The sequence below is a fragment of the Notechis scutatus genome, chromosome 1 (genome assembly GCF_049901735.1).
Source record: "Notechis scutatus isolate UNSWTSFEM ecotype Mainland chromosome 1, rNotScu1.2, whole genome shotgun sequence".
NCBI lineage: Eukaryota > Metazoa > Chordata > Lepidosauria > Squamata > Elapidae > Notechis > Notechis scutatus.
In genome coordinates, this window is record NC_142009.1 from 54,088,584 (window position 1) to 54,115,899 (window position 27,316).

A 27,316-nucleotide genomic window follows, 5' to 3' on the forward strand; every position below is an offset into this window, starting at 1 on the left:
CTGGCCTTCAAATACTTTGGAAAATAGCTTGATTCCCCTCCTCTCTGTGACAGCCCCTCAAATATTGGAACCCTGCAATCATCTTCCCTGGTCCTTCTCTTCACTAGACTAGCCATGCCCGGTTCCTGCAACCGTTCATCGTATGTTTTAGCCTCCAGCCCCCAATCATCTTGGTTGCTCTTCTCTGCACTCTTTCTAGAGTCTCAACATATTTTTGATAGTGTGGTGACCAAATCTGGATGCAGTATTCTAGGTGTGGTCTTACTAATGCTTTATAGAGTGGTCTTAATACCTCACTTGATCTTGATTTTATCCTTCTGTTAATGCAATTTAGGACTGCATTGGCTTTTTTTTTTGGTGCCGCTGTACACTGCTGGCTCATATTTAATTGATTGTCCACTAAGACTCCAAGATCCCTCTCATAGTTACTGCTTATTGAGCCTGGTTTCATCCAGTCTATGTGTACCTGAAGCTTCCTGCTCCCCATTCAATAACTTAACCATTTTAAAGCAGAATTCAAATGGGACAAGGACTGGAACAACATAGGAGACAGGAGGTGTTTCAGTTCAGACTGACAGACAACTGTGCTCTCTTTATTTCATTGGCTGTGTTTCTTTTATGGGGTTATTTGAGGTTACAACACCAACAACCCCCTCCCCTTTCACAAATTACCAGATAGTCTAAGGAACCTTAGACCAGTTAATAAGGCTCAATACCTGAACAGGAATTTCTCTATTAGCATATAGAGGCAATCTGCCTTCTCAAAGCAAAGTCTCCTGCATGTATGTTATGTTGTGATTCCCATAAGTCTCAGCCAGCACATCTATTAGCAATGCAACCGGGGTTGGGGGAGTTTTACTATACACGTCTAGGAGGCACCAGCATGGAGAAGGTGAGAGAGATGAAATCCAGAGCGCAGTCCACAGGGACATGCATTTTAGAGATGGAGAAGACTTTGATGTATAAAATTTCCTCTAATTAACATCTATATTCTTGCAAGAGTCTCCCAGAAACCACAAGCACTTCCTTTTTTTCCCTTTCATTCTATATTTAATAGAATACAGAGAAAGAGGGAGGGAGGGAGGGAGGGAAAGAGGGAGGGAGAGAGAGGGAGAGGGAGAGACTTTTAAAAACTCTTGGACCGTATGCTATCACTCATTTTAAAAACTTTTGGATTGGCATCATTGAAAGATTGAGTAACATTTGGCCATTTTGATTTCTGTCGTGAAAATGCAAACATTTTAGAAGAAAAATTAGAAGATTTCACTCTCGAGATAAAAACAGCTTTCCTCATTTGCTCAGCCCTTCTTCCTTTGCCAAAAATGAGCTCTTAAATTGCAGCTCTCTGAATTCTCAGGAATGCTTTTTCTAAGGAAGTCATCAAGGGACTGGTTTTTCAAAAAAAAAGGATGCTAATCCATTTTCACATGATACAGGCGGGATTCAAAAAATTTTACTACGGTTCTGTGAGCGTGGCTTGGTGGGCATGGCAGGAGAAGGATACTGCGAAATCTCCATTTTTCACCCCACTCCAGGGGAAGGATACTGTAAAATCCCATTCCCTTCCCACCCCACTAACCTGCTTTCCAACTCCGTTCTCCTGTGCAGGGCAACAAAAGAAGACCCAGCTGATCAGCTGGGACTCGGCAGGCAGAGAATAGATGGGGACAGGGCCAGTCAGAGGTGGTATTTGCCGGTTCTCCGAACTACTCAAAATTTCCGCTAGCGGTTCTCCAGAACTGGTCAGAACCTGCTGAAAACCACCTCTGGTTATATGTTTGGTGGACTGTAGTAAGTGCCCGCTAGAGTGCCTACATAGTTTCACTAAGCAATTCTTAGAGAAAGACCTGTGCAGAGCAGTTAACTGGTAAACATCTGGAATGGTTAAACTCTCAGTTGTAAACATTTAAACAATTAAACATTTAAATGAATGTGCCACATCTGGTGTGGTCAGCGGCTGAAAAGCTGCATAGATTCAAGTTTGTTTGTTTTTTAATGTAAAATCTATATGCCATTCTGATTCACTTTCTTGGACATAAAATGAGTCACTAAGCAATCCCCTCCAGATTCCCTTCTCTTGATTCTTGGCAGCATTTTGGATGTTCAAACAGAACTTCTTGCACTGACCCTTTCTTTCTTCTTCCTTCCCTTCTTCGGTGTTTTCTCCTTAACTGCTGGCTTCAGCTTTGGAGACGGTGAAAGTTTTTTCAGTGCTCCAGGTAATTGTGATCTTCTCTTCTGGGGTGACTGAGTTCTTGCTCCAGGGATGACTGGTGCTTTCTCCTTTGGTGTTTGCCCACCAGATTTGGCTTGGGAACCCCGGCCTTTGGGACGCTGTGCTGTTGGCAGCTTTTTACCAGAACGTGTAGGATCTGTTGATCCATGCTTCTGTGAGTTTCTATGGGATGCAGGCTTCTTCCGTTTCTGGCCAGAAGTAGGGGGATATTCTTTAGAACGGACAACTGTTTTGGAAGACTGGGTTGTAAGGCGCTCTTTGATCAGTTCAGTCACAGTTTCTGAGAAAACATGGTATAAAAGTCATGATTCGCGTTAGTAGATTGACTACTCTACAAATGCTGCCTTAGAGCAAGCAATGGTCTCTTCCCACATTTTTCCCTTACTTGAAAAACTAGTGGAAGGCAAGATCACATTTTCATTCAATCATGGGCATTACATTTGGAAGGTTGATCTGGGTAGCAAATTTAAGAAAAAAGTATGAACACATTTTAAATGCTATGCCCATATCTATAGCTATTTGGGGGTAAAAGTACAAAAGTGAGGGAATCAGCAGATAGTATTGTCTAAATCAAGCATTTAATGTAGACAAGGCCATGATTTCCTGTGACCCCCTAAAATCATTATTTTGACCCCAAATTCAGCAATATAGTTGCTTGAAATCAACAGCATGTTTCCCGAGAAGACTGTAGTGTAAGCTCCAACATAGGTTTTATACAGTTAAAACAAAAGTTTAGAAAGGAAAGAAGACATACCAACCATACCAACATGTGATGTGACCACAGATATTTGCATCACCAACAATATTAAATCACCCAAAGTTACTCACTGCTGATTTTCTATTCCAATCTTTTTAATTCTGTATACCTTGTATATATATTAATCACACTATCAAAGAACCTGGATGCTACTTTTGGAAGGAAGGGAGGAAGGGAGGGAGGGAGGAAGGAAGGAAGGAAGGAAGGAAGGAAGGAAGGAAGGAAGGAAGGAAGGAAGGAAGTTTAGAGGTAGTTCTTTATTATATTTATCAGTTAAGGTAAGACTTAAAAACATTAAAATGCAGTACCACTATTGTATCACTACATCGACACACACACACACACACACACACACACACACACACATATATATATATATATATATGCTAATGGGATAGAACAGGGATCTCCAACCTTGGGCAAAGTTGGCTGGGGAATTCTGGGAGTCGAAGTCCACCAGGCTTCAAGGGCCCAAGGTTGGAGACCTCTGGGATAGAAAGTGTTTGAGAACAGTTGTATCAAAATCAAAACCTACAACTAAATAATGAACAAAACCTAAGGAAAGAATAACACAGAATACCAGGGTAGGCAGAGACCTTGGAGGACTTCTAAGTCCAACTCCTTGCTTGATCAGGAGACCTTATACCATTCCAGACAAATGGCTGTGCGATCTCTTCTTAAAACTTCAGCGTTGGAGCACCAACAGCTTCTGGAGGAAAGCCATCCCACTGATGAATTGTTTTCACTGTCATAAAATTTCTCTTTAGAGTTGGGGGAAATGTATTTAATTATTTAGATTCTCAAACCCAATCGTTCCAGACGTTACCTCAGTCCTGGTTTCCAGGAATTACTTGCTAAGATGCCTTTGCTTCGATGGATTTGATTAGAGACCAGTAACGTTGCCCATTAGCTCGGCTCTCCTCTGTCCTTTCCAGAGTTCTTTTCCCATTTGGGAAGAAAAGCGGCATCTACCCTGAACTATTTTTCCTTACTTCCAATGGTATTTCTACCACAAATTAAGAAGCACTGCCAAATCATGCTATCATGTTATCAGTAAATGAGCACAGAAATCATTGATCAACTATATTATCTGGACAATGGCTTATGTGTGAGAAGTGGGAATAGAACAGAAACAATGTACAATTTCTTGCTGAAGAACTGACTTCTTGGGACCTGGAAGAAAGTGTTGAAAGCTGAACAAATCTTTCCTTTCAGTATGTCTGAATATTTGTACTATTACATAGTGAAAATAAACAAACAGCAGCAAACCCAAATCTTATTGACTTACTTGCAGTTGGAACAAATGGGATCCGCTTGCTCTTTGTTTTCACTGGAACTGGCTTCTGTTTACATTTTCCTGGTGGAGCTCTCCTAAAACACAAATTGGATCACATAAAAATACATCTGGGCATCTCAATATAAACAAGGAGTTTGTTTTTTACCCTAGGGGGATGAAGGAATTTTTGAGTAATTCAAAGGTGTGCAGTCTGAGGGTTGCGGACCTTTTGGCTTTTTCCAAACAGGAAAATCATTAAATACAAAGAAGGTAATAAGTGTACTCAATGAATTCTATTTAAATGCAAAAAAACCAACATTTTGGACTTTTTGCTATTAAAATTATAATTATTCCTTTTGAATAAGGGCACTAAAGAACAGTATCCAAAAAAGTCAGGACATATCTTTAAAAGGTTGGCTTCAGTAGTGCAATTGCCATTTTGACTCTTTTTAGATGCCCTGTTTTGAATCCTTTCCTTGACAGAATAATGGTTTTAATTAAGGAAGTTGTTAATATATTTTCTAATTAAAATGGGTATTATTCCTAATTTACATAACCTGCCAATGAGATCATAATTGCATTTGTATATTTTCCATGCTCTGCTAATTAACTGACTTTAAACACAGGCCAATATGTTGGCCAGAAGGAAGACAAACCATATTACAACAGTAACTTTATTAGTCTAGCTAGCACAAAATGTATTAAGAGTTTGAAAATTGGAGGATTACTAAGAACATTTTGTCGGGAAAAAATAGTTATATGAAAAAAGGGAAGGTAGACCTGTGGCTGGTACCGTATTAACATGACTGAAAGAGTTCCTGAGTAAATAAACCTCTCCTGACATTTGCTTATTTGGGGGGGGGGAGTGCCCCCAGAAGTGGTTAGAAAAGAGCTGTCATATGACATCTCATCACCAAAGAGTCGGTTCCCATAGGAACACTGCATAATACTTCTTGACAATCATGGTCGTCCACATGTCTTAAAGGAAAGCAGTCCTTGAGGTATTAAGTTCTAACCCTTGGCCTCCCTGGGATGAGGAAAGGGATAAACCAACTTCTGAAGGGTTACATCTTTTTCACCCATGTTTGAATTCTATATTTGGCCTCCTTGACATTATAGTAGCCCATAGCTGTTACCATTTTATGTCCTAACTTTACTGAGAAAACAAGAGAATATATTTGCTATCTATTAAATGTATAGATATCTGTAACAGATGCCAATTGCATAGAATGAACAATGTTGATCCCTTCTCCTTTCAAATGTTTTAGTCAAAAGGATTTCACATACATGTCTGCATACATACAATTCTTATCCCAACAGCTCAAAGCTATGGCATCTTTAAAAGCAAAACCAACAGCTGCAAACTATAGGCTCAGCAGCCAATTTTGCATTGTATGTACAGGTAGTCTGTTTTAGTGACCACAATTGTTGCCAGCAGCTCAGCTCATTATGCAAAGCAGTGACTAAGTGAAATCATGACTGTGTTTATTATTTTACTTCAGCTTTTTCTTTATCCACAAAGGCTGTAAATGTGAGGATTGATTGTAAAGTTACCATTGTAACTGCAAATGTTCATTAAACAAGTACTACATGTAATCATTTGAAATCAATAGCTCAAATACAAATCCTGAAATTTCCAATGTAAATACTTCCCTTTTTAAAGTATAAATGACATTTCCTACATTTGGTTTTTCTATCCTTTCATAAAAAGAGAAGCAGATATTTTTTTTCTCCTTTTTTTTTTTTGCTGCTGCTGCTGCTGTTTTTCTTAGTGTGGCTTGCTCTTGTGTACAATATCCAGTGCTTTCACTTCAAGTCTATCAATGGAGTTTTCATGTTTGTCTTAGACTCGTTCCTCAATTGCAGACAAACTCTATGGTAATCCTCCATTTTAAAATAAATACACCTAATTTAGATGGAATGGAAAGATATATTTTTGTCTGCTTTCCATGCTGTCAGTCCCGCAGAGCCTCCTACAGGCCAACTTTCCTTGAGTTTTGCTTACCACAGAGCCTTCCCTAAACTGGCACTTGGTTAGATATGTTGGAGGACTACATGCTTCAAATGAGAATTAGAGTCCAACACATCTGGAGGGCATTGGCTAGGATAAAGCTATCCTCTAAATAAGAACAAGACAGAACAGAAAGAACATGATAGCTTCCAGTGATGCACAGAGAGGTGAACGAAACAGATTTTGGAGGACGGGCCCAGGCTTATCCCCTTGCCTCTTTTAAAACACTGATTACTTGAACCATTATTGTTGTTGTTTTTATTCCCATGTTGGTGGTAATATAAACACTCCTCTGGATTGGTGGGAGAAGAGATGCAGATTCAATAAATTAATGGCATCTTAGAGACAACTAACAGCAAGCATGTGGAATGGCTTATATGTCACTCTAATATAATTTCTTTGCTTTAAGGTTAAAATGATGAATGGACCAGCATGATGAAAAAGCAGAACACTGAACATATATTGATGTGACCAATAATTTTTAAATAGGGGTGCTTTTTTAAAAAGGGTGCTTTTTAAAATATTACAGATTTCACCACATTCAGTACCTTCACACACAGAACTGGTGTTCATATGACTTCTGAGCAGAGAAAAGAAAGCTTTCGTCATGGTGCTAAATTCAAATTATTTGTAAAAAAAGCTGTATTTGAGATCATTAAACAATCTTTCAGGTTGTTAGGGCACAAATTAGAGTTTATAACTAAATGTGTTTCATCTTTTTCCACATTTTTAGTTCTGGGACAGCTTTTTCTGACAGGTTTTGTTTTACTGGGAAGCAGCTTCAATACGGGACTAATACAGACTGTGCTCTCTAATCCAGAGTTTCTCCACCTTTGCCATTTTAAGATATGTGGACCCCAACTCCCAGAATTTCCCTAGCCATCTGAAGTCCACACATCTTTAAATGGTGGAGGCTAAGAAATATGGCTTTAAACGCTTCCTTTCCCTAATCCCTGAGGGGAGAAAAAGCTTTCCCAGCTGCAGAGGGGAAAAAATACAAATAAAAGTTGTGCACTCCTGCATTAAGAAAAAGTAACTTCTCTATAATGTAAATCCATCCACAGATGTCATTCATGAAACTGAAGTCAGATTGATTCATGAGGGTGTCTACGCAATTGCAGGTGTCTTTCTTCTCTTTTCTTTTAAAGTAGCTCAAGAAAAAAAACTTTCAGAACTTGGAAGAGGCACTAACCTTGCTGGATCCACAAATTTGTAAATTGAGCCACTTGGAGCATAGGCACTTGGATAAGATGTAGCCATAAAATAAAGTTCACCTGGAAATAACAAAAGGAAGGATGTGTACCAGTAACAGGGCTACTTTGGACAAGACTGCTTTAGTTCTTAGTTCTCCTTTGGATGGCTTGTGTTATAGGTCCCATCAGGCTGGAGGCAGCTGAGTACTATAACCATCCAGACTGTCTTTCTTACTTACTCTTGCTCTTGCGATTTCTGTCAGATATAAAAGCTGGAAAGTTTTAAGCTATTGGTAGAATAACAAATATAGTTGATTTGGCTGTATTGATTGCTAGTCAGCCATGCCTGCCTACCTCTAATACAAGCAAGAACAATGCTCTATCTCACGGGTGTCAAACTCATAGTGGCACGTTGCTGTCACATGACATATCATGATGTTTTTCCCCTTTGTGGAGCTGGGGTGGCTGTGCGTGATGCATCCAGCCCATGGGCCACCAGTTTGACACCCAAGCTCTATCTGGTATAGAACTATGCAGCATGAATGACCAGATATTTCTCTTGGCATCTGCTCCTCACTTTAAATTTTTAAAGGTGTTTTTAACTTTGGAAGCATATTTTAATGGGAAAATGGCATACAGTGTCAGCCTCAAGCATAATTTTTGGTTCTAGATTGATCTGCATGCTTCACATTAGCCCACAAGCATTCTTAGGAAGTAAAGTAGATGGCAGGACTTTGGGACTATGTCTATTTGATGGGAAACAAAACATAGGAAAATTAGCATCTTAAAGATATCTCTGTGAATCCCAGAGACTTGGCAGGAGCAGCCTAACAAGTTGCTTTCTGATAAATGGTTTTTGGGGATTGGCCATGGTAGAAATTTTGCAAATATTCACGTAATAGCCATTTTATACAAGCATCCACAGTAAGCTCTAAATCTTTCGAGCATGCCTACTTATTCAAAAATGTTGTCTGTGACCAAAGGCATCTTTGGAAAGACAGCATAAAGGCATACAAGTTTAATTAGTTAATTACACATATATGCAAGTGTACACAATATGCGTAGACTGCCCCAAACAATTAAAACATTTTGGCAGTACACAAAGCAAGAATAAAACAGAAATATGATCAACCAAAATTAAATAAAAAGATGCATGCATGCCCAATAAATTCAAGTCAATCATTTAGTAGAATAATACTGTTTTAACTCTTTTGTGAAATCTCTCTGGGGAAGCTTGCGCCAGATGTGGAGATGATTATAAAAAAAGACCAATCCTCTCACTTCTACCCATAAACCTGTCATGGAGGGTAGGATTCCCAGCAGGTCATTTCAGACCAGATGGCAGATTCAATTTTGGCAAGGCAGTGACTGAGGTATCCCTGTACTGATCATATACTTCTTTGAATTAGATCTTCCAAACACCCCATTTTCAAGATGTGGGAAATAAGATTTAAGAAACAGGTTACCTGCTTCATCCTCTGCAAAAGAGATGATAAATTTGCTGTATGAACTCACGAGCCCTGGAAAAGCACAGGCTTTTATGCTACCAATGCAAATATCTTGTTTCTTCCATGTATTTGTTCTCTCATCTTCCTGCAAAGCCATAAGTCGACTAAATGGGGAAACAAAATTAAATCTTATTTTTATTTTGCAATTCCACAATAGTTTGAAGTTTTAAAAAATAATGGCGGTACACACAGTTAATTTATGCAAAAATGAACTTAAACCTTGGTGACCTGAGCCTACTTCATTCACTAAGAAAAGGACATAGGTCCATGTTGGAGCATCTGCTTCCATGCAAAATATCCTAGGTTCAACCCCCAGCCTCTCTAAAAAAAAAGGTCTTCAAAACTTTCACTTGAAAGCTTAGACCAGTACTTCAGTATAACAAAACTGAACTACAAACATCAATATGGTGACTCAGTATAAGTCACTTCCTTTATTTCTCTATTACCCAGAAATAGGAAATTTGTGACCCTTCAGATACGGTTAGAGAATATATTCTCATCATCCTTGGCTACTGAGTTTACTAATTAGATGTAATGGGGATTAGATGTGATGGGCAATAGCCATTTATTGCTCTATCCCATTTAAATAATGTGCATATATTTTCCTTGTCAGAACTGGTTCTATGAGTAGTTTTTAGATGTAGATTCATGATGTTGTACCCATGGGAAGGACACTCATTTTCAGATGATTGTCTTGAAGGAATGATTACCTGAATATTTGCAACTGAGGCATAGCAATGCCTGATGAGAACTGTAAAAAATAGGTGATAACACTTTATGGTGAGAATTATCAAAACCTAGGTGATAAAACTTTGTGTACACAGTGACAGCAATTAAAACAGGAACAAGACTTTTAGAATGGGTCACCAACCTTTTGGACTTCAGGGACCACTAAATTCATAATTTTAAATCCCACAGACCACTAATATGATCTGCCTAATGACCTAATGTGGCTAGGTGGTCATGTGACTGGGTGGGCATGGCCAACTTGATGTCACTCATATCAAGGGGTGCCTTGATGGCCTCTATTTTCCCCTCCCCTCCCAACCACTCCTCGCCTGCCTGCCCAGGCTCCTTAGGGCCCCAACAGAAAGCAGTTTTAGGAGCTAAGCAGCTACCATGAGAAAGAGCTGGCTTAGTTCAAATTGGATCTGATCGAGAAGTAGGCTCATCAGAAGCACCTCACTGAGGACTACAAGCATAGGCTTTCCAAGCAGAGGGAAGACCTGCATGAGTGCGAGGCCAGGTACCATCACCTGGAAGTTCAGCAGGCTGAGATGGTCAGCCAGTTCCAGGCCATGATGCCGTCCCACTGGAACAAGGTTCTCTGGCTCTTCGCCCAAAGCACCAGGAGGCTGAAGCAAATCCCAAGTCAGAATTTCTGCCCCTCCTCCGACAGGCACAAAAAGACCCTGAAGGGGGAGATTTTCTGCAGCAACACAAAGATTCATTTTTTTATTTATTTATTTATTTATTTATTTATTTTTATTTATTTGATTTGCCAATTGTTTACAAGATAATAAGTATAAATGTATACATAGTTGTGAATACATGAAATGGTTACATATAAGAAAAATAAAAGAATAAGAGAAACAATAGGACAGGGACGGTAGGCACGTTGGTGCGCTTATGCACGCCCCTACAGACCTCTTAGGAAAGGGGTGAGGTCAATAGTAGACAGTCTAAGGTTAAAGTTTTTGGGGTTTGGGGAAGAAACTACAGAGTCGGGTAGAGTATTCCAGACATTGACCACTCTATTGCTGAAGTCGTATTTCCTGCAATCAAGTTTGGTGCGGTTTACTTTGAGTTTGTATCTATTGTGTGCTCTTGTGTTGTTATGGTTGAAGCTGAAGTATTCATTGACAGGTAGGACATTGCAATGTATGATTTTGTATACCATGCTTAAGTCAGACCGAAGACGGCGTAATTCAAGGTTTTCTAGTTCTAGAATTTCAAGTCTGGTGGCATAAGGTATTCTACAGCGAGTAGAGGAGTGGAGAACTCTTCTTGTGAAATATTTCTGGACTTTCTCAATTGTGCTAATATCAGATACGTAGTGTGGGTTCCAGACTGATGAACTGTATTCGAGTATTGGTCTAGCAAATGTTTTGTATGCTCTGGTTAGTAGTGTGATATTACCAGAGAAAAAGCTACGTAGGATTAGGTAAACAACTCTTAATGCCTTTTTGGCTATGTAGTTGCAGTGTGCTCTAGCACTTAGATCATTAGAGGTGAGTATTCCAAGGTCCTTTACAGAGCTTGGGTCATCAACAAGATCTTGACTATTCAGCTTGTATTTTATTTTCTGATTTTTTTGCCAATATGTAAGACAGAGCATTTATTTGTTGAGATTTGAAGTTGCCATTTGTTTGACCATTCGGATACATAGTCAAGATCTTTTTGTAGGGTAGCAGTATTGTCTGTGGTATTGAACAGCTTTACATCATCAGCGAAGAGAACGCAATTGCTCTTAATATGATCACAGAGGTCGCTTTATGTAGAGTATGAAGAGAGTTGGTCCTAGAACACTGCCTTGGGGAACACCACTATTGACAGGTACTGGATTTGATAGGACGCTCCGATTTTGACCATTTGTTGTCTGTTTGACAGGAATGCTTCTATCCAGTTATTCAGTTGTCCAGAGATACCATAGGATTTTATTTTTAGGAGTAGTTTGTCGTGTACCACTGAATCAAAGGCTTTACAGAAGTCTATGTAGATTGCGTCTATTGTTTTGCCCTGGTCGAGTTGTGTCGTCCATATGTTTTTGCAGTGTAAGAGTTGCAGATTACAGGATAGTTTTTTCCTGAAACCAAATTGTTTATTGGAGAGTAGGTTATTTGTCTCTAAGTGAAGGATGATGGATTGGTTAATAATTGATTCCATGACTTTACAGGTGACGCAGCATAAGGAGATTGGCCTGTAGTTTTCAACTAGGCTTGGGTCTCCTTTTGAAGATGGGGATGACTGTGGCTTGTGACCATAGGTTAGGCAAGGAGCTGGTTCTGAAAGATTTTTCAAAGATTATGCTTAGAGGTTTGGCTATGGCAGTGGATAGCTTTCTTAAGAAGTAGGCACATATTCCATCCGGTCCAATAGATAGAGATGGTTTTAGGTTGCGTAGTGCTTTTTCAACATTGTCTTCTGTGAAATCGATATGTATTAGATCATTGTTGTTATCTGTGGTATGGCTAGGAAATATTGGGCATGATCCATTGCTGTTTACAAATACTGAGCCGAAGAATGTGTTAAAGATGTTGGCTTTAATGGTGTCGTCGTTGCAGTCTTTACCATCAGGTCCTATCAAGGGAGGGATGGACCTTGAGTCTTTTAGTTTGTTGTTTACAAAATTGTAAAAAGCGCGGGTGGAATTGGTGCTTAGAAGGTTTTCCTCTTGTTTAATGTGATAATTGGTGCATTCGGTCTTTATCTGGTGGCATAGATTTTTGTATCGGTTTTTGAAATTGGCAACGTGACCAGATTTGTTTTTCCGCCAGAGTGATCTCTTTTTGGATTGAAGTTTCCTTATTGATATGGGTAATCTGCTTTTTGTTTTGTTTTGGGAGTTGTTGTTGGTACATATAGTTTGATGACTCTTTTGACTTCAAGTAAAAATATGTTATAATGGTCTTCAACGGTATTGCATCCAGTGAATAGAGATTGCCAATCAAGGGATGAGAGATCGTTGTCTATAAGATCATAGTTGCCTTTTTGAAGTTACAATAGGGGATTACATCATTGTGGTGATTTTTGTGTGGATGTATGTTGAGACAAAAGTCGATCATATTGTGGTCACTACTGGAAAAGGGTTCTTTAGATTGTATTCCGTAGATTAGGTTCAAACTGTTGCAGAAGATGAGATCGAGGCAGTTGTTTAGTCTAGTGTTGTTGGTTACTAGTTGTTCCAGTCCCAGATTTGTAATAGCATTGTAGAAGGTTGTGTGTATGATTTCAGTTGTACAATCATTTAGGGTCCAGTTAATATGAGGTAGATTGAAATCACCAAGAAGGATAAAAGGGTATGGGCAGGATGCAGCCCATGTTAGTAATGTATTTAGCTTGTTTACATGTTCGATGTCATAATCAGGTGCTCTGTAACATAGTAAGAATCGAATTGTGATATTTGAGGATAGTTCACAGATGATGGTTTCAGGAAGGGCAAACTCCTGGGTAACTTGGATATTTTTTAGATGTAAGGATTTTTATAGAATATAGCAACTCCACCTCCTCGACGATTTTCACGATCTGATCTGTAAACATGATAGTCTCTTACTGTGGTAATGGAGTCGGGAGAGATGCATTGAGCCATGTTTCACAGACAAATATAATGTCGAAGTTAGCCATATTTAGGAGGAAGAGAAATTCAGGTATTTTATTCACGAGGCTTCTTGCATTGAGTAGTTTGCATTTAAGGCCGGCAGTAGTTGGAATTGAGGTAGTTGGGGGCGTGCGTGCCTAGTCTTGGGTGATGGTGGATGGGTTGAGGTAGGGTTGTGGTTGAGGGTAAAAGCTGAGTATTGGGTTGAGTGGTTTACTTTTGATACAGTCAGCATGGTAGTCAATGTACAGGTCCTTCTCTCCATTGTCTAGACGGTTTTTGAGTTCGATGCGGAGTGCACGGAGCGGGCACGTTGCTGTATGGTTAGGTCAGGGCGGCAACGGAGGTTCTTATGGATGGTGTTGGTTTTGGCGAGTGAGTTTATAGTATAAATGAATTTACGTTTGCTTGATTCATTTTTGCAAATGACCCTGCACAAGCGTGGGGCCACAGAGCCATCTCTATTTTTGAGCTCTCGGTCAATGCGGGAAATGTCAAGTATTTCATCAGCGGAGATGGTTGATGCTTGATAATTTCTGATGATGTTTCGGACAGTTGTGATGTCATCATTGACATTGATGTCTTCTAGACCAAATAAGATGGCGTTTGGGCGTTTCCGTTCACGCTCAACGGCTTCTCTGATGAGAATTGGGATATCAATATTTGTCTGGGTTGTGTTTATTTGTGGATTGGGTTGTGGATTGGATTGTGGTTGATTGGTAGAGATGTGGTTAGTAGCTATTGGATGTTCAGGTTTTTGCGTTGTGTCCTTTTTTCAAGGTTGGATATTCTTTCTTTTACGGCGTCCAGGGATGCTACTATGATGTTGAGGGATGTTGTAATGGTTTCGATGGTAGGGGATGTTTCAATGGTTTCAATGGTATCAACTCTTTCAGACAGATCCAGTTTGGGTCTGCATGATTTGCAGATATGTGGAAACTCATTGGATGATTTTAGGTATTGAATCATCTGCTCAGGTAATCCCAAGCAGTCATGATGAGTGTATTTTTACACAGAGAACATTTGATGGAGTTTTCATTATCCTTTAGATTTTTGTAGCATTTAAGGCATGTGCAGGAGTCTTGTGGTTCATTGGTGGGGATCATCTTCTCTTTAGGTTGTGGTTTAACGTAGGATTTTCTTTTTGGCATGGTAGGATTGTTAAAATAGTACGTTGATTGAATTAATTAGAGGAACAATTTTGGGTAATCTATATAGCCAATATTATATCAAACAATCAATTGCAGTAATCTCTCAAGTCAGATAATATTCCTGAGCAACAATCAGCCTGAATAGTTAATTACTCTAATCATTAATCAATTAATTACACTAATCATTAACCACACTGTTCATTTAAATTCACTAGATCAATGATTTTGCTATTCAATTAAATTACATGAATTTTGATCTTTTAAACTAGTCAGTAATCATTCTATTTGCACTAAACACTCTAATCACACTAATCAATTAAAAACAATAAATCAGTTAAACCATTAATAAAATATTTTATAGAAATTGATTATCTAATCGTTGATATAGCTGATGAGGTAGAAAAGTTGTAAGATTTGAGGTAATGAGGTAGTATTAAGAGTCTGCAAGGAACGGGTTAATTGTTTAACTGGCAGCTGAATGGGAGGAATTTATCGCTGTTTGAAAAGCAGATCGCTATTACTCTGTAAACAGGAAGTTGTAACACAATGATCCAAGGGTTTTTATCTGAGTGAAGGAAAGATTGAACAGCTCACAGGAAACTATTTGTTTTTGTTTTCCCTTGATGAATGAGATGGCGCTCGCCCGCTTGCCTTTGCGCCTCCGGGCTGTTTGTTAGCGCTCTTTCGCGGGTCGTGAGAACGCTCGCTTTGTGCCACGAACGAATCTTTGTATCTTTTGAAAGGCCAGCAATCCGCCAAACATTTACTCTAAACTAGTTCTATTCGAGTCTGAGTCCCGAGGGCGCCAAGCAGAGATGGCGCCTGCAGTCCTCACTTTCTCTTGGGGAGATGATTCTGCCGGCCCTTCCCGATCGTTTCCCGGCACTTTCACTTTCCCCTCTGGGGCTGTTTCCTTCCGCGCCGCGGACGGGCTCAGCGCCCGAAGAAATCACCTCCTTCCCGGGAGAAGCAGCAAAGAACTCGGAGGTCCAAGAAATGCAAAATCCCTCGCTGGGAACCCTCGCGCTTTTCCTCCCCACGGGTCAGATCGGCTTTTCAGGTGGCCCCAAATGGAAGCTCTGTCCTCTGCCTTTAGCAACCGAAAATGGGACTTCTCCAAGAAAGCCTCGGCGAAGAAAGTTTTTTCGGAGCGCTCGGGCTGCAGAGGCTCTCAAGCGCCGCTGCAGGCCGCCCGCTAGATCCCAGCCGATCGCCTTACCCAACAAAAAGGAAGCCCGCTCAAGATGGGATTCCCGGACCGCTCGCTCAGGGTCGGCTGCAAAGAGGCTTCATGCCAGGCGGCGCCGTTCTGGTGTTCTGTCTTGTCTTTTTCCCCCAAGTTGTTTTACAGACTACTTTCTTTCATTAAAAATGCCGTTTAAACCAGGCGACAAACCAGCCCCTCTCGTTGCGGCCCTTCAAACCTCCCTCCGGCCGCACTCCTCACCACCTCGCCGCCGCCATCTTCCACTCCAATCCATCTTCATTGCACATATCCGGCTCAGGGACCGTAGTTTGAGGACCTCTGATTTAGTACAATATAAAAAATGCAAATAATGTTTCTGCGGATCACCAAAATTTTCTCACAGACCACCAGTTGGTGACCACTGCTTTAGAAAGATGGTGTTGAATTTCTCTACCATGGTCACTTCATGTACTTTGATGTTTTGCTAAAAACTGGCCTTAACCTAATGTGGTCACACTATCTTCAAATATATAATCCCAGATACATATTTGGGCTGAATGTGCTAAAGACCTGTAGCTTGGACAGACTCTGTAATGGCCAGCTGTACCTTGAAGTAAAAGCTGATAAGAACCTCTTAAATTTGGGGGAATTGCAGAATTGAATAAGCATAATTATCTCACCTCAACAGTGAGATGGGTGGTGTATAAATTTAATAAATAAATAATCATAGTGAGCAACACTGAGAACATCAAAAAGAAACAAATGTTTCGCATATTCAGGCAAGATAAACAGAATTTTATCTGATCACAAAGTTTATTTGTATCAATATACTTTGTCCTTCTCCTTATATTACACACTTCAGTGTATTTAAAAGTGAAATGAAATAACTGTCTTCCTTACCCATTCATAAAGTCACCAAAAATGTAAAGACCATTGAGGTTTGGAGATTCACACCCTCGATAAACATATCCACCAGTGACTGATTTTCCTACAGAACGTCCATAAGCAAATATTGGAAGTACATCCTCTGTTAAAATGAAATAGAGGTTACTCATCAACTGAAATAGTTGGATTATCTAAAAAGAAACAAAAATCTCCTGATCAAGAGCAATGCCAATGTTAACTTCTGATTATTATCTACTAATAAGAATCTACATTTTCAGTGTGTCAATCCTTAAATAGCCAAACCAGCAGAGGAGAAGGACCCTCAAGATTTATAGCTATACAAAACAAACCCAAGTTAAGAGAAGTTTATTAGGGGAATAGTATCTCAGAAACAGGCCAGTGCCCTTTTAGGGCATTCAGTTAATAGTAGTATAGGGCACCATTTCTGTGAACACTGCTTCCTTAATCTATGAGCAATAAGCACACACACAGTTATTGTTTTCTACTGTGTGTTATCCGGAGAAAATTTATTTGCATGATATTATTCTTGATTAAGTACTGATGTACTTGTCATTTAACCCAATGATGACTGCAATCTATTATGTAAACAGTCTTATAAGAGGCCTGCACAAGTATCTATTTAAAGATTATTTATTTGTTTGTTTGTTTTCAAAAATAAACAAAAAGGCAAGGGTTTCTACTGGATTGACATATATAGAAGTAACATACTAATTTAGAAACTCAGGAAAGGTTTTAGTTGCAGTGTTTGCAGAAGAAATCCAGGGAAGGCCAAATCCCCAAATTAACATAAGGTTACAAGCTGCATGATCCACCTTTTGATAGAGAGGTGGAATTTGTGGCACAACTCCACAATACATTTTGCCATTTTGAGAAAAACAGCCGGATCCTGAGGATGCCTGCATCTCTTAAATAAATAGCTTAATGTAGACTTGTGATTTGACAGATCCTGGCCTGTTCCCACTCTATGCTCCATGCCAGTTTTTAGCAGCACATAAACATGCTAGCTAGTTTAAGAAAAAAACATGATTTGGAGAACACATAATCCCACCCACTTTGTAATATTTTAGTGCTGTATCTCATATCCTATGAGTCTTTGTGACAAGGGAGTACTATCAAGGCTTTGTCATATCATTACCTGTTGTATGGAGCAGGCAGACAAAAATAGGGCCATGCATTGGTGGGGGTTAGCCTCAGGGGTGAGATTCAAATTTTTTAACAACCGGTTCTGTAGGTGTGGCTTAGTTGGTGGGCAGGGCTTGGTGGTCATGTTATTGGCTGGGCGTGGCCAACTCAATATCACTCACATCGAGGCAACATCTCCTCGCCTGGCCTCTCATGACTGTGGGGATGCTGCAACAGTCGTAAGTGTGAAAAATGGTCATAAGTCACTTTTTTCAGTGCCATTGTAACTTTGAATGGTCACTCCACACAAGCAAAGTACCAGCAAAGAAGGAAAAAAAAAACTCCAGAGACGTTCCTGAGACAGGAAGTCTAGTCCTGCCAAGAATGTAATAAGGGTTAACGGAGAGGCCGTTTCTGTAAGCAACACCAGAATGTTTCCTTCTTGCCTTCCTTACAGGATTAGGCCAGTAATTTCTTCTAACAACCGGTTCTCCGAACTGCTTAGAATGTTAACAACCAGTTCTATTGAATAGGTGCGAACTGGTAGAATCCCACCCCTGGTTAGCCTTTTCTGCAACAGTTTCTCACCAGCAATCTTTCTTAAGTATGCAAAATGGCTCAGTTTGTTAAATATGGGTGGTTCCATGACTGTTGGGGTGGAGTTATGTATGTCTATTTTTGATTAGTTAATTCCTTGGATGGTTTTCAGCAATAGGTTGACCCTTGTTGTGGGGCCTTCACTTACTTCTAAGGATGTAGGTGCAGCAGCATGTAAGAAGCAGGCAAGGGGAGAGGGGTGTAAAATAAAGAAGCTTCACACATCCCTTTTTTATGTGTATTGTGATATTACATGTATGCACAAAAGGGGTTTCCATGCCATAACACTACTTTTATTGTTTTAACGAAAGTAGTAAGCTTCTTTCTATAAGATACCTACACATACCTTGTTAGCAGCCCTGAGATGTTATAATACTTACCTAGTGAGGAATTTTGACACAGTTTCGTATCATAGCACTCAAACCCTTCCTTGGCTCTCCAACCATAGTTCCCGCCTTTAATAATTATATCCACTTCTTCAAACCTGTTCTGGCCGACGTCTCCACAGAAAATTCGTCCCTTTCCCCTGTGACTGAGTGGATCTCCACGATCCACAGAGCAGCGCCACATGTTCCTCACACCATATGCATAGACTTCAGGGCGAGCTTTGGGATCCGAGGAAAAAGGATTATCATGGGGAATGCGGTAGGGCCTCTCCTGGGGACCTTTTCCATCCACATCAATCCGTAAAACTTTCCCTAATAAGCTACTCCTAAGAAAAAAGCAAGACATAAGAAGGCACTGGTCAAAGCATGGACAATCCAGTTAAGTCCAGAATAAGTAAAAAATGGACAATTGGTCTGGTTTGGTTTAAACTACTATAGATGAAATAATATAGTGTACTACTCAGCAAATAATTTAGTAGTTGTGAGGTAGCCTCAATAGATATTTAGCCTGCTTTGGGAAGCAGAGGAAATCTTGGTTTATTTTTTATTTCATCATGCAACTAATCTCCTGAATGAAATTTTAAGCCAAGGCTTGATCTCCATATACAGAATATTAATATTTACAGTAACATACTCAAATGTGAGCGGTATATTAAGAAATCTAATTGGTTTGTTTGTCTGTTTGTTTACCATGCACTGAATATATGTTCTGATATTTTCCATTGTTATAAGGGACTATTGGCATATGCCTGTTAGTAACTTTATTTAATAGTTTATATTAAGAAATTGCAGCATTATTTGAAAGGTGCACACCTGACATTTTATCAATAATATTTAAAACAGTCTTATTAAATAGTTTTTAAAAATGATAAAAAGATTTTTCCCCTTTGGTTCAATCATATCTGATTTTTTGAGACTGCCTGGACAAGTCCCTATAGTTTTCTTGGCAAGGTTTTACAGAGGTGTTTTGTTATTGCCTCCTTCCTTAGGGCTGAGACAAAATGACTGGCCCAAGGCTGGCTTTGTGCCTAAGGCGGAACTAGAATTCAGAGTCTTCCAGTTTTTAACCTGATGGCTTAACCACTACTTCAAACTAGCTCTCAATATAAAAATTGAAGTATAATAAAAATTAATTTGCAATAGTTACAATAACAAACTTTCCATATAAATGCAATGAAAGGTGGATATATTTACTTGTTTTGAGCATTTCCGAATTTACCAAAAGGGTCCCCAGCTTTCCCTCCATCTCCAGTAAACAGATACAAGTAACCGTCTAGCCCAAACAGGATCTCTCCACCATTATGATTCGCAGCTGGTTGTTCAATCTCTAAGAGATTCCTAAAGAAGAAAAGAGAAACAATATGCAAGGGGAAGAAGAAGAAACACACATAGATAAAGTTGGATGTCTTGGATGGCTTTCAAGGATTTCCTGCAAACAGATTATTTATTCAGGCATTAATCATAAAAGCTGCTAAGTGCTTTTGTTTAACTTTTCTTACACTAAGCAAAGAAAGGACATTAGCATTCTTTTGCTATTTCTGTGTTTCTGCTGAAGCTGATCAGAGGCACATGATAAAACCTGGGTCAGGACACAATGTCCTTCAGCATCCATGCTTCCATGATGGTAGGATAGAGCCACCAATTTTTTAGCAAAGTATAATTGCTCTTCTCTGATTTTGTATCAAAACTGCTAGTCAGCACAATTCTGGAGTATGACTGAAGCTATGAATGGTCTTCTGCATAGGCCATTATCATCTCAGAATAGACTCATGATGGTCCCTGTCTTTTGAAATGGGAATATTCAGGCATGGTTGCAGGGTTAAAAAGAACATGATCTCATGAAGCTTTTTTTAGGACTCCTCTGTACCTTCATGAATAATCCTAGTTCTGAATTGGACATTGGTTGACTTCTAAATCAGGACCCTAAAATATCAGGCATGTCATATCTCAGTGAAAACAACAGAAAAGCCTGTTTATAGATCAGAATTTTAGTTAGCTTCAGAGTCACACAAGAGTTAAAGACCACTGCTCTAAAACGGTGTAGGCTAAAGATTGATGTGTATCATAGATAAATGTGTTCTTGGCTTAACACCACAATGTTACTTTTCTTGCTTAGCAGCAAGAAAAATAGATTACATGCATTTGTAGCATTTGTATAAGTGGTTCTTAATTTGATTTATTTATTTTTGAAATGGGTTATCCATGGTCTTAGTATTCTATTTTGGTCTATCCTATCATATAAGGTTTTATGTAAATGAAATGAGCAAATATATCCCCAGCCTTGGAAGAAAGCAAGTAGAGAAAAGGAATTATTGCCTTTCTGTGGTTATATCCGCCTTGTTGACATCAGCTGTGGAGACCATCAGTTCACTAATCCTGATTTTTTCTACCTTTTTCTTGTCCTGGTAGGAGTAATAGATGTAGAAGTTCCCATTTTCTTTGTATTGGGGATGAAAAGCCATCCCAAGGAAGCCCCTCTCATCCCCAACCCAGGGGGTAGTCAGCACCAATTGCTTAATGTCTAGAAAAGGTTCTTCTAATCTACTTCCATCTGGGAGGTAAACCCACACAAGGCCCACTTGTTCAGCTACAAACATCCGATGGGTATTGTCATTGGCATGCACCATGAGCACCGGATTCCTCAGCCCATTGGCCACTTCTTTGAGGCACAACTGAAGGCAACCTTTCTTGTCTGCCACCACAACACCCAAATTATTATTAAGGTCAGTGTTCTTCACTACATCAGGAAAGCAATAGTCTTTATCCTGAATGTTTAAGATGTTGCAGAATTGGGTCCTGTTCTTCTCACACCATTCTTGAATGTGCCTGTCATCTGTAAGCAGTGTGATTGCAGAACGGCAGTAGAGGTGGAATTCTGAGCAGTAGTCAAAACAAAGGCCAGGGAGATTTCGAAGGGGCGTCTGGGGGTTCTCAGCATCATAGAGATGGGCTGCATAAGGCGAGCATTCCTGTTAAAGATTAAAACACTCTGTTATTCTCGAAAACATTATGACTATGGCTGTTTGCATCTGCTCGACCATTTGCATCTGCATAATTCAAGTGTGAATAAATAGTTACAAAGACATTTCATATCGGCAGGACTTCCTGTTCTTTAAGGAATACAATAATCTAAAAATATTTCTATTTTTTTCCTGCAGAATGGAGGAATAAATAATACATTGCTTCCAACATAGTCATTAGTCATTAACCCATTGATTGCAACATGGAATATTAAATCTGGACTTCCCTATTGTGCATATAGATTAAGAACGTGTTATTCGTCCAGTCCTTATATTCAGCAGACAGTCAAACATCAGATGCTGGGTAATATTTGGGGGGGGGAGGTGAAGCAAAGGAGATAACTTGAGGAAATATCATGAAGAATTAATTTAAAATTGATTGCTTGGAAAGCATATGTTACCATAGCTTAAAATATTAAGATAATAATTTAAAGAGAAAGGTTAAAATAAAAACAACTATGTTATATTTTAGCTAGGAAGGCTAAAAGCGAAAAAAAATTAAATTAAATTAAATTTGAACCTCTAATGGGGGCCCAGTAACTCAGAAGGTTCCAGAAAAAGTCATATATTATTTGAAGAGGTTGCATTTACCTCACGCATTTTATATTTTCACAGCACCTAAAAACCATCTTATTAAACCAGTTAAATCCAAGCTTTGATTCCAATTTACCATGATTAAATTATGGTTTCTGGTAGCAGTGCTCTTTTCCATCAACTGCTATCTGATATCTTTAATGGGAAATGTCAGCAGCATTTTCCATGCAAAGCAAATTATCTGAAGAGTTCCTGAAGAGATTGGATTGAGGGAACAAGTGAGCAATCAAGGTCAGCAGCGTGATTCAGGCCTGAGCTCTAAGAAAACGTTCTAACTGAAACATTTTCAAATCACACAGATCAGGCAAAATGCCCAATCTATAGAGGGGGTTGATTGGTATGGGTCTTTTGTGTTCTTTTAAATCCTGTTACCTGTAGGAAAATACACACTTAGTTTGAAATTTTAAAATAAGTGAAACCTGCAAAGGTGTTACCAGGGATGGGATTCTACAGGTTCGCACCTATTCTCTAGAACTGGTTGTTAACATTCTAAGCAGTTCGGAGAACCAGTTGTTAGAAGAAATTACTGGCCTAATCCTGTAAGGAAGGCAGGAAGGAAACATTCTGGTGTTGCTTACAGAAACTGCCTCTCCATTAACTCCTATTACATTCTTGGCAGGACTAGACTTCCTGTCTCAGGAACTTCTCTGGAGTTTTTTTTCCTCCTTTGTTAGTACTTTGCTTGTGTGGAGTGACCATTCAAAATTAGAATGGCACTGAAAAAAGTGACTTATGACCATTTTTCACACTTACGACTGTTGCAGCATCCCCACAGTCATGAGAGGCCAGGCGAGGAGATGTGTGCCTCGATGTGAGTGATGTTGAGTTGGCCACGCCCAGCCAGTCACATGACCACCAAGCCATGCCCACCATCTAAGCCACGCCCACAGAACTGGTTGTTAAAAATTTGAATCCCACCCCTGGGTGTTACTTATTTTAAAAAATGTAACTGAACAAATCAATACTTATTTTCTCACATTTCCTTAGGTTTGTGATCTATTGCTTAAAGTCCAAATCTTGTCCCTGCTTTGTTTTTATATCAAAGAATACAAGTAATATCCATTGTGACTAAGCGTGCATAAAATTAAGACATTTCTTTGGGTTGACATAAGAATAAAATTGCCTTAACAATAAGAAAAACTCAGCCCCTCTGCTGCTTTTCATTTTTACATGTGAGGTGGTAATTGAAGGGGCGTTCTGTTTGTTATTCTTATTCTCCCTCAAAAAGAATTAGGCATATTAAAATTTCATTCCCACAGTGTCCACTGTTTAATGATTCCATTTGCTCATTTAAAAAAATTGTTTGCACTACATAGTCTTCAGTTTAGATCTACATAGAATTAGTGATAAGTAGTGTATAAATGCTACTGTAACTCTAGATAGCAGCTGTAAAATATTATCTGCTTGTGTGAGCATCTCTCTCTTATCTTCCTTCCTTTCTTTCTTCCTGAGAGCCCCTAATATTAGATGATTCAGATGGTGTTTAAGTTTACTGCACCATATTCCTTTCCTACAAAAGAATGTCTTGAAATCAGATTCCCATATAGCTGCAGACTTTTTCTAATCAATCAAAGCTTTAGAGAACAATTCTAATCTGCTGATTGAAATTCAGAATGGACAAAAAGATCTCCCTGGCTTATGCAGAAATGTTCTGCTGAAAGGCCAGGAGAATTGTTTTTATACATGTTGATCTGTTGGTGGTGATGTTTCTGCCAGTAGGATCCCAACCAGGGATTTTCAGGGATATACCAACTTAAATCAGCTAAATCCTTGAATTCTTTACGAAGAGTCAGGATTAGACCCTCCAAGTATCCCAGTCTGAAGGTGATCCCAGTTAATTTTCCATTCTTGAATTCAGGAGTCGGATGGAATTTCAAAAACTCAAAAGTTACTGGTGGATTGTCTTCAATTTTACTCTCATTCATTCAACTGCCCTTAATGGGAAAAGGCCCAAGAAGGGTTTAAAACAGAATATTATAATCTTTGGGGTTTCTATTTGAGAGAAAAAGATTTAACATCATTTTTTTTGTAGAAGTTAATAACACTTTTGTTTATTAATTTGTGTAAACCTTCAAAATGCATTAGTCTGCAGCTTTCAGCAATCACAGTGAATGCTGGAAATTTGGGAGGTTGAAGTCCAGCAGATTTGGAGCTGCCTAATTAGAAAGGGCTGGTGTGCCAAGACTTAACAAGCATGATAAAAGATCCAAATAGACATGATTCACAGCACAACCCTGAATAAATCTGCTTAAACTGCCACTGTGACATCACAGTTTTTGTATTAGGAAAATGAATATGGGATTCCAACAGTGATGTAAATAAAACGTATTTTATTTAAAGTGCAAATTCATAATGCAAAACTCATCAGCTATAAGCTGATAATAATGAAACTTGGTACACATGGGCAATAAGATTTAGCTTAATCCTTTTCTGTTCAGCTGTGGCTCCTGCCCTTTGGAATATCTTACCTCCCGAGGCGAGATCAGCTCCCATCTTTCTGACCTTCCACAAGATCAGATCTGACTGTGCCAGATGGCTTGGGGCCCCACAGGTGTGGGGGGAAGTAACATACTGGAGGTGGTTGATTAAAAGACAATCCCACCTTCCCCCCACCCCGCTCTCCCCTTCCCCATCTTGTAACTGTGATTTTACTTTGTTTGCATTTTCATTTTATTTCTGATGATTTTAATGTTTTTATGGCACGAGCCATCTAAAGTCACTTCGAAATGAGATAGATGGAAAATAAATTTAATAAATAAATAATAGTCTATACATGAATTGCAAAACTGCACTGACCCTCATAATAATTTAGGTTCAACAGCTGTACAATTATTTTCAAAATGGAATCTTGAAAACAGTTCTATGCTGACTTAACAACATTAGAACATAGGTAATATAGGTTATTGATGAAGGAATGACAAGCTGGAAGAATGTAGATTTTTTTTTTTGGGAGGGAGGGAGATTGATTGATTGATTGATTTCTGCTCAGTGATGGCATGTGGTAAATCACAATAGCTTGGCTTCAGTTCAGAAGGAAACCCCTTCCTATCCTTCAATCAATGAATAGTGTAGGCAGGAGGCCAGGAAGAGTTCCATCAAAAAGTCATTGTTCTCCTGCACACCAGTGGGATAGCTGGTTTGGCAAGGCAGGGAGCAGGCTAGGAGACAGGGAAAGGTGGGGAGGGTGGAGGGTGGCTATTCCAACAGTTGTTCTAGAAGCATGAATCTAGCTGTCTGGTCTAAGACTGTCTTCAGGAGCATGTTTATTGCAGGTTATTAAGAATGCGGTCTAAACGCCTTCTTTATAGCAACCGGAAACCCAAACCCAAACCCAAGATCTGTGGGTTGATTTGATTCGTTTGCTGAGGTGTCTACCTCAGTCTGCATTTGAAAATACATTAAAAGGTCATTTGGTTTTACCTTTGAACATGAAATAATCAGCCAAATCCTTTGACATATTTTTTTTTTTTTGAATTTCATCAAATTGAACACTGTGGATTATTTTTTGTTGCATCAGGATATACCATTCCATAATCTTCTTGAGCTCACAACTGTCTTGCAGGGGAGGCTTAGCTTGATAGACAGGCCAATTCAAGAGGAAGATTATCATTCTTCCATAAACTGATTTTTGCTTCTTGTAGCGTGTTTTATATAGATAGGGATATATAATTTATCATAATGCTGTCACTGTCCAAACAGGCTTATCCCAAATCAGTACTGTATGAAATTTGAAACATCTGCTTACCGGGGACTAAAATGGCGTTAGTGTTCAGTCATAAGCACTTATTTTCTTTTCAAGCTGTCTTTACAATTTTGGAGAGAAGAGAAGAGCAAATGAACATTACTCTCTCCAGTTGCAGCTTCATACTTACTTGGAACTGTGAATTCATCAGAAGGCAAATTTCTACTTTTGAGTCATCCTTGAATTATTGGTTTGGTTTAACAGAATCTTTCAATTATAATATGGCTAGCAATTATCTTTCTATCTGTCTATCTATTTATCTATCATCTATGTATTTAAATTATATTGTTGTCCATATCATAAGCAAATGATTCTGGGAGATATAACTAAAACAATAATTTGCATGTAAAGCAAATTTGAAGAATTTATCATCATTCAATAGGCTCAATTTACTTACCAGCAGAAAAGTCATCCTGGCAACCTCAAATGCAAATTCTTAAATTACTATTCCCACCATTTCTCAGAAAGGCCCAAACAGCTAACAATCATATGCATCATAAGGGCATATGAGGAAAATGAGGCTACTCACCACTACCTTACCTGGCACAAGATATCTTTGATGAATCCTCCACATAGTTTTTGGGCTTGAGGATCAATGTAATCCATGATGTCCCAGTATTTGGCAGCAATGTGGTTGTCCTTCTCTTGCTCACAACAGCCAAATGTTTCATAGGCAGAGCAAAACTCCAGATGGAAAGGAGGCTGGAAAGGAGGACCATAATCCAGGCACTGGGGATGTCCCAGGAGAACTGCAGCATGGTGCAAAAGGAGTATAGAGATGCAAATGAGGAAATAAGATGCAGGGAGAGAAATCCTGGAACTGTGGAGACTTAAAGACGTTTTCTTCCCTGGAGGTTTCCTGGGATCATGTGAATCTGATAAGTGTTCGTCTGGAAAATTGGGTTTATTCATTTTCTAAGCTGTGATACATCAGAATAGAGCCCAATGTTTGCTCAGGTTTGCTTCCAGGCATGCAGGCACACACATACACCCTAATCCCTCCCTGTCTCATTGAGTGTGCTAATAGTGAGCTGAAAAGCAGCTTTCCAGTCCGCCTCCTTGCAGTTCCACACCTCCTTCCTTCCTTTTTCACAAAGTTATCTGTTCCCTTGAACACCATAGATTTCATCCAAGAACACATCCAGATAGAGATCAATAAGAGGCAAATAGACAGACAGACCGAAGAATGACAGCTGCTGCAGCCATACGGGAATGTCTGGTCTATGGTTACAGGGGGGGAAAAGGATCTGTTTTTTCCAGTTTCAAATGATTCCCAAACTTCAGCCAAATAGTGGAGAAGGAAGATGAATCAT

At 39.3% G+C, this 27,316-nt stretch overlaps 1 protein-coding gene across 1 annotated transcript; it reads right to left on the reverse strand.

The window, feature by feature from the left end:
• Positions 1 to 1,974: 1,974 nt before the first annotated feature.
• Positions 1,975 to 27,223, reverse strand: HHIPL2 (HHIP like 2). Its single transcript, XM_026680021.2, has 9 exons — positions 26,544 to 27,223; positions 20,964 to 21,616; positions 19,842 to 19,985; positions 18,642 to 18,973; positions 16,537 to 16,663; positions 8,940 to 9,085; positions 7,473 to 7,554; positions 4,282 to 4,364; positions 1,975 to 2,516 (listed from the first exon to the last, which is right to left on the reverse strand). Exons 1-9 carry the CDS (start codon positions 26,913 to 26,915, stop codon positions 2,104 to 2,106), a joined length of 2,352 nt encoding a protein of 783 aa, XP_026535806.2. The 5' UTR covers positions 26,916 to 27,223; the 3' UTR covers positions 1,975 to 2,103.
• Positions 27,224 to 27,316: the final 93 nt, after the last annotated feature.

What these genes read in the sequence shown, in the direction of transcription:
- HHIPL2 (XM_026680021.2), bottom strand. Translation starts at nt 26,915, where the DNA reads ATGAATAAACCCAATTTTCCAGACGAACACTTATCAGATTCACATGAT. An exon ending in TCAAAGATATCTTGTGCCAG is followed by an intron (nt 21,617 to 26,543) that starts GTAAGGTAGTGG and finishes AATCTTTAACAG; the next exon opens with GAATGCTCGCCTTATGCAGC. An exon ending in TTTTGCAGAGGATGAAGCAG is followed by an intron (nt 7,555 to 8,939) that starts GTAACCTGTTTC and finishes TGTTATTTCCAG; the next exon opens with GTGAACTTTATTTTATGGCT.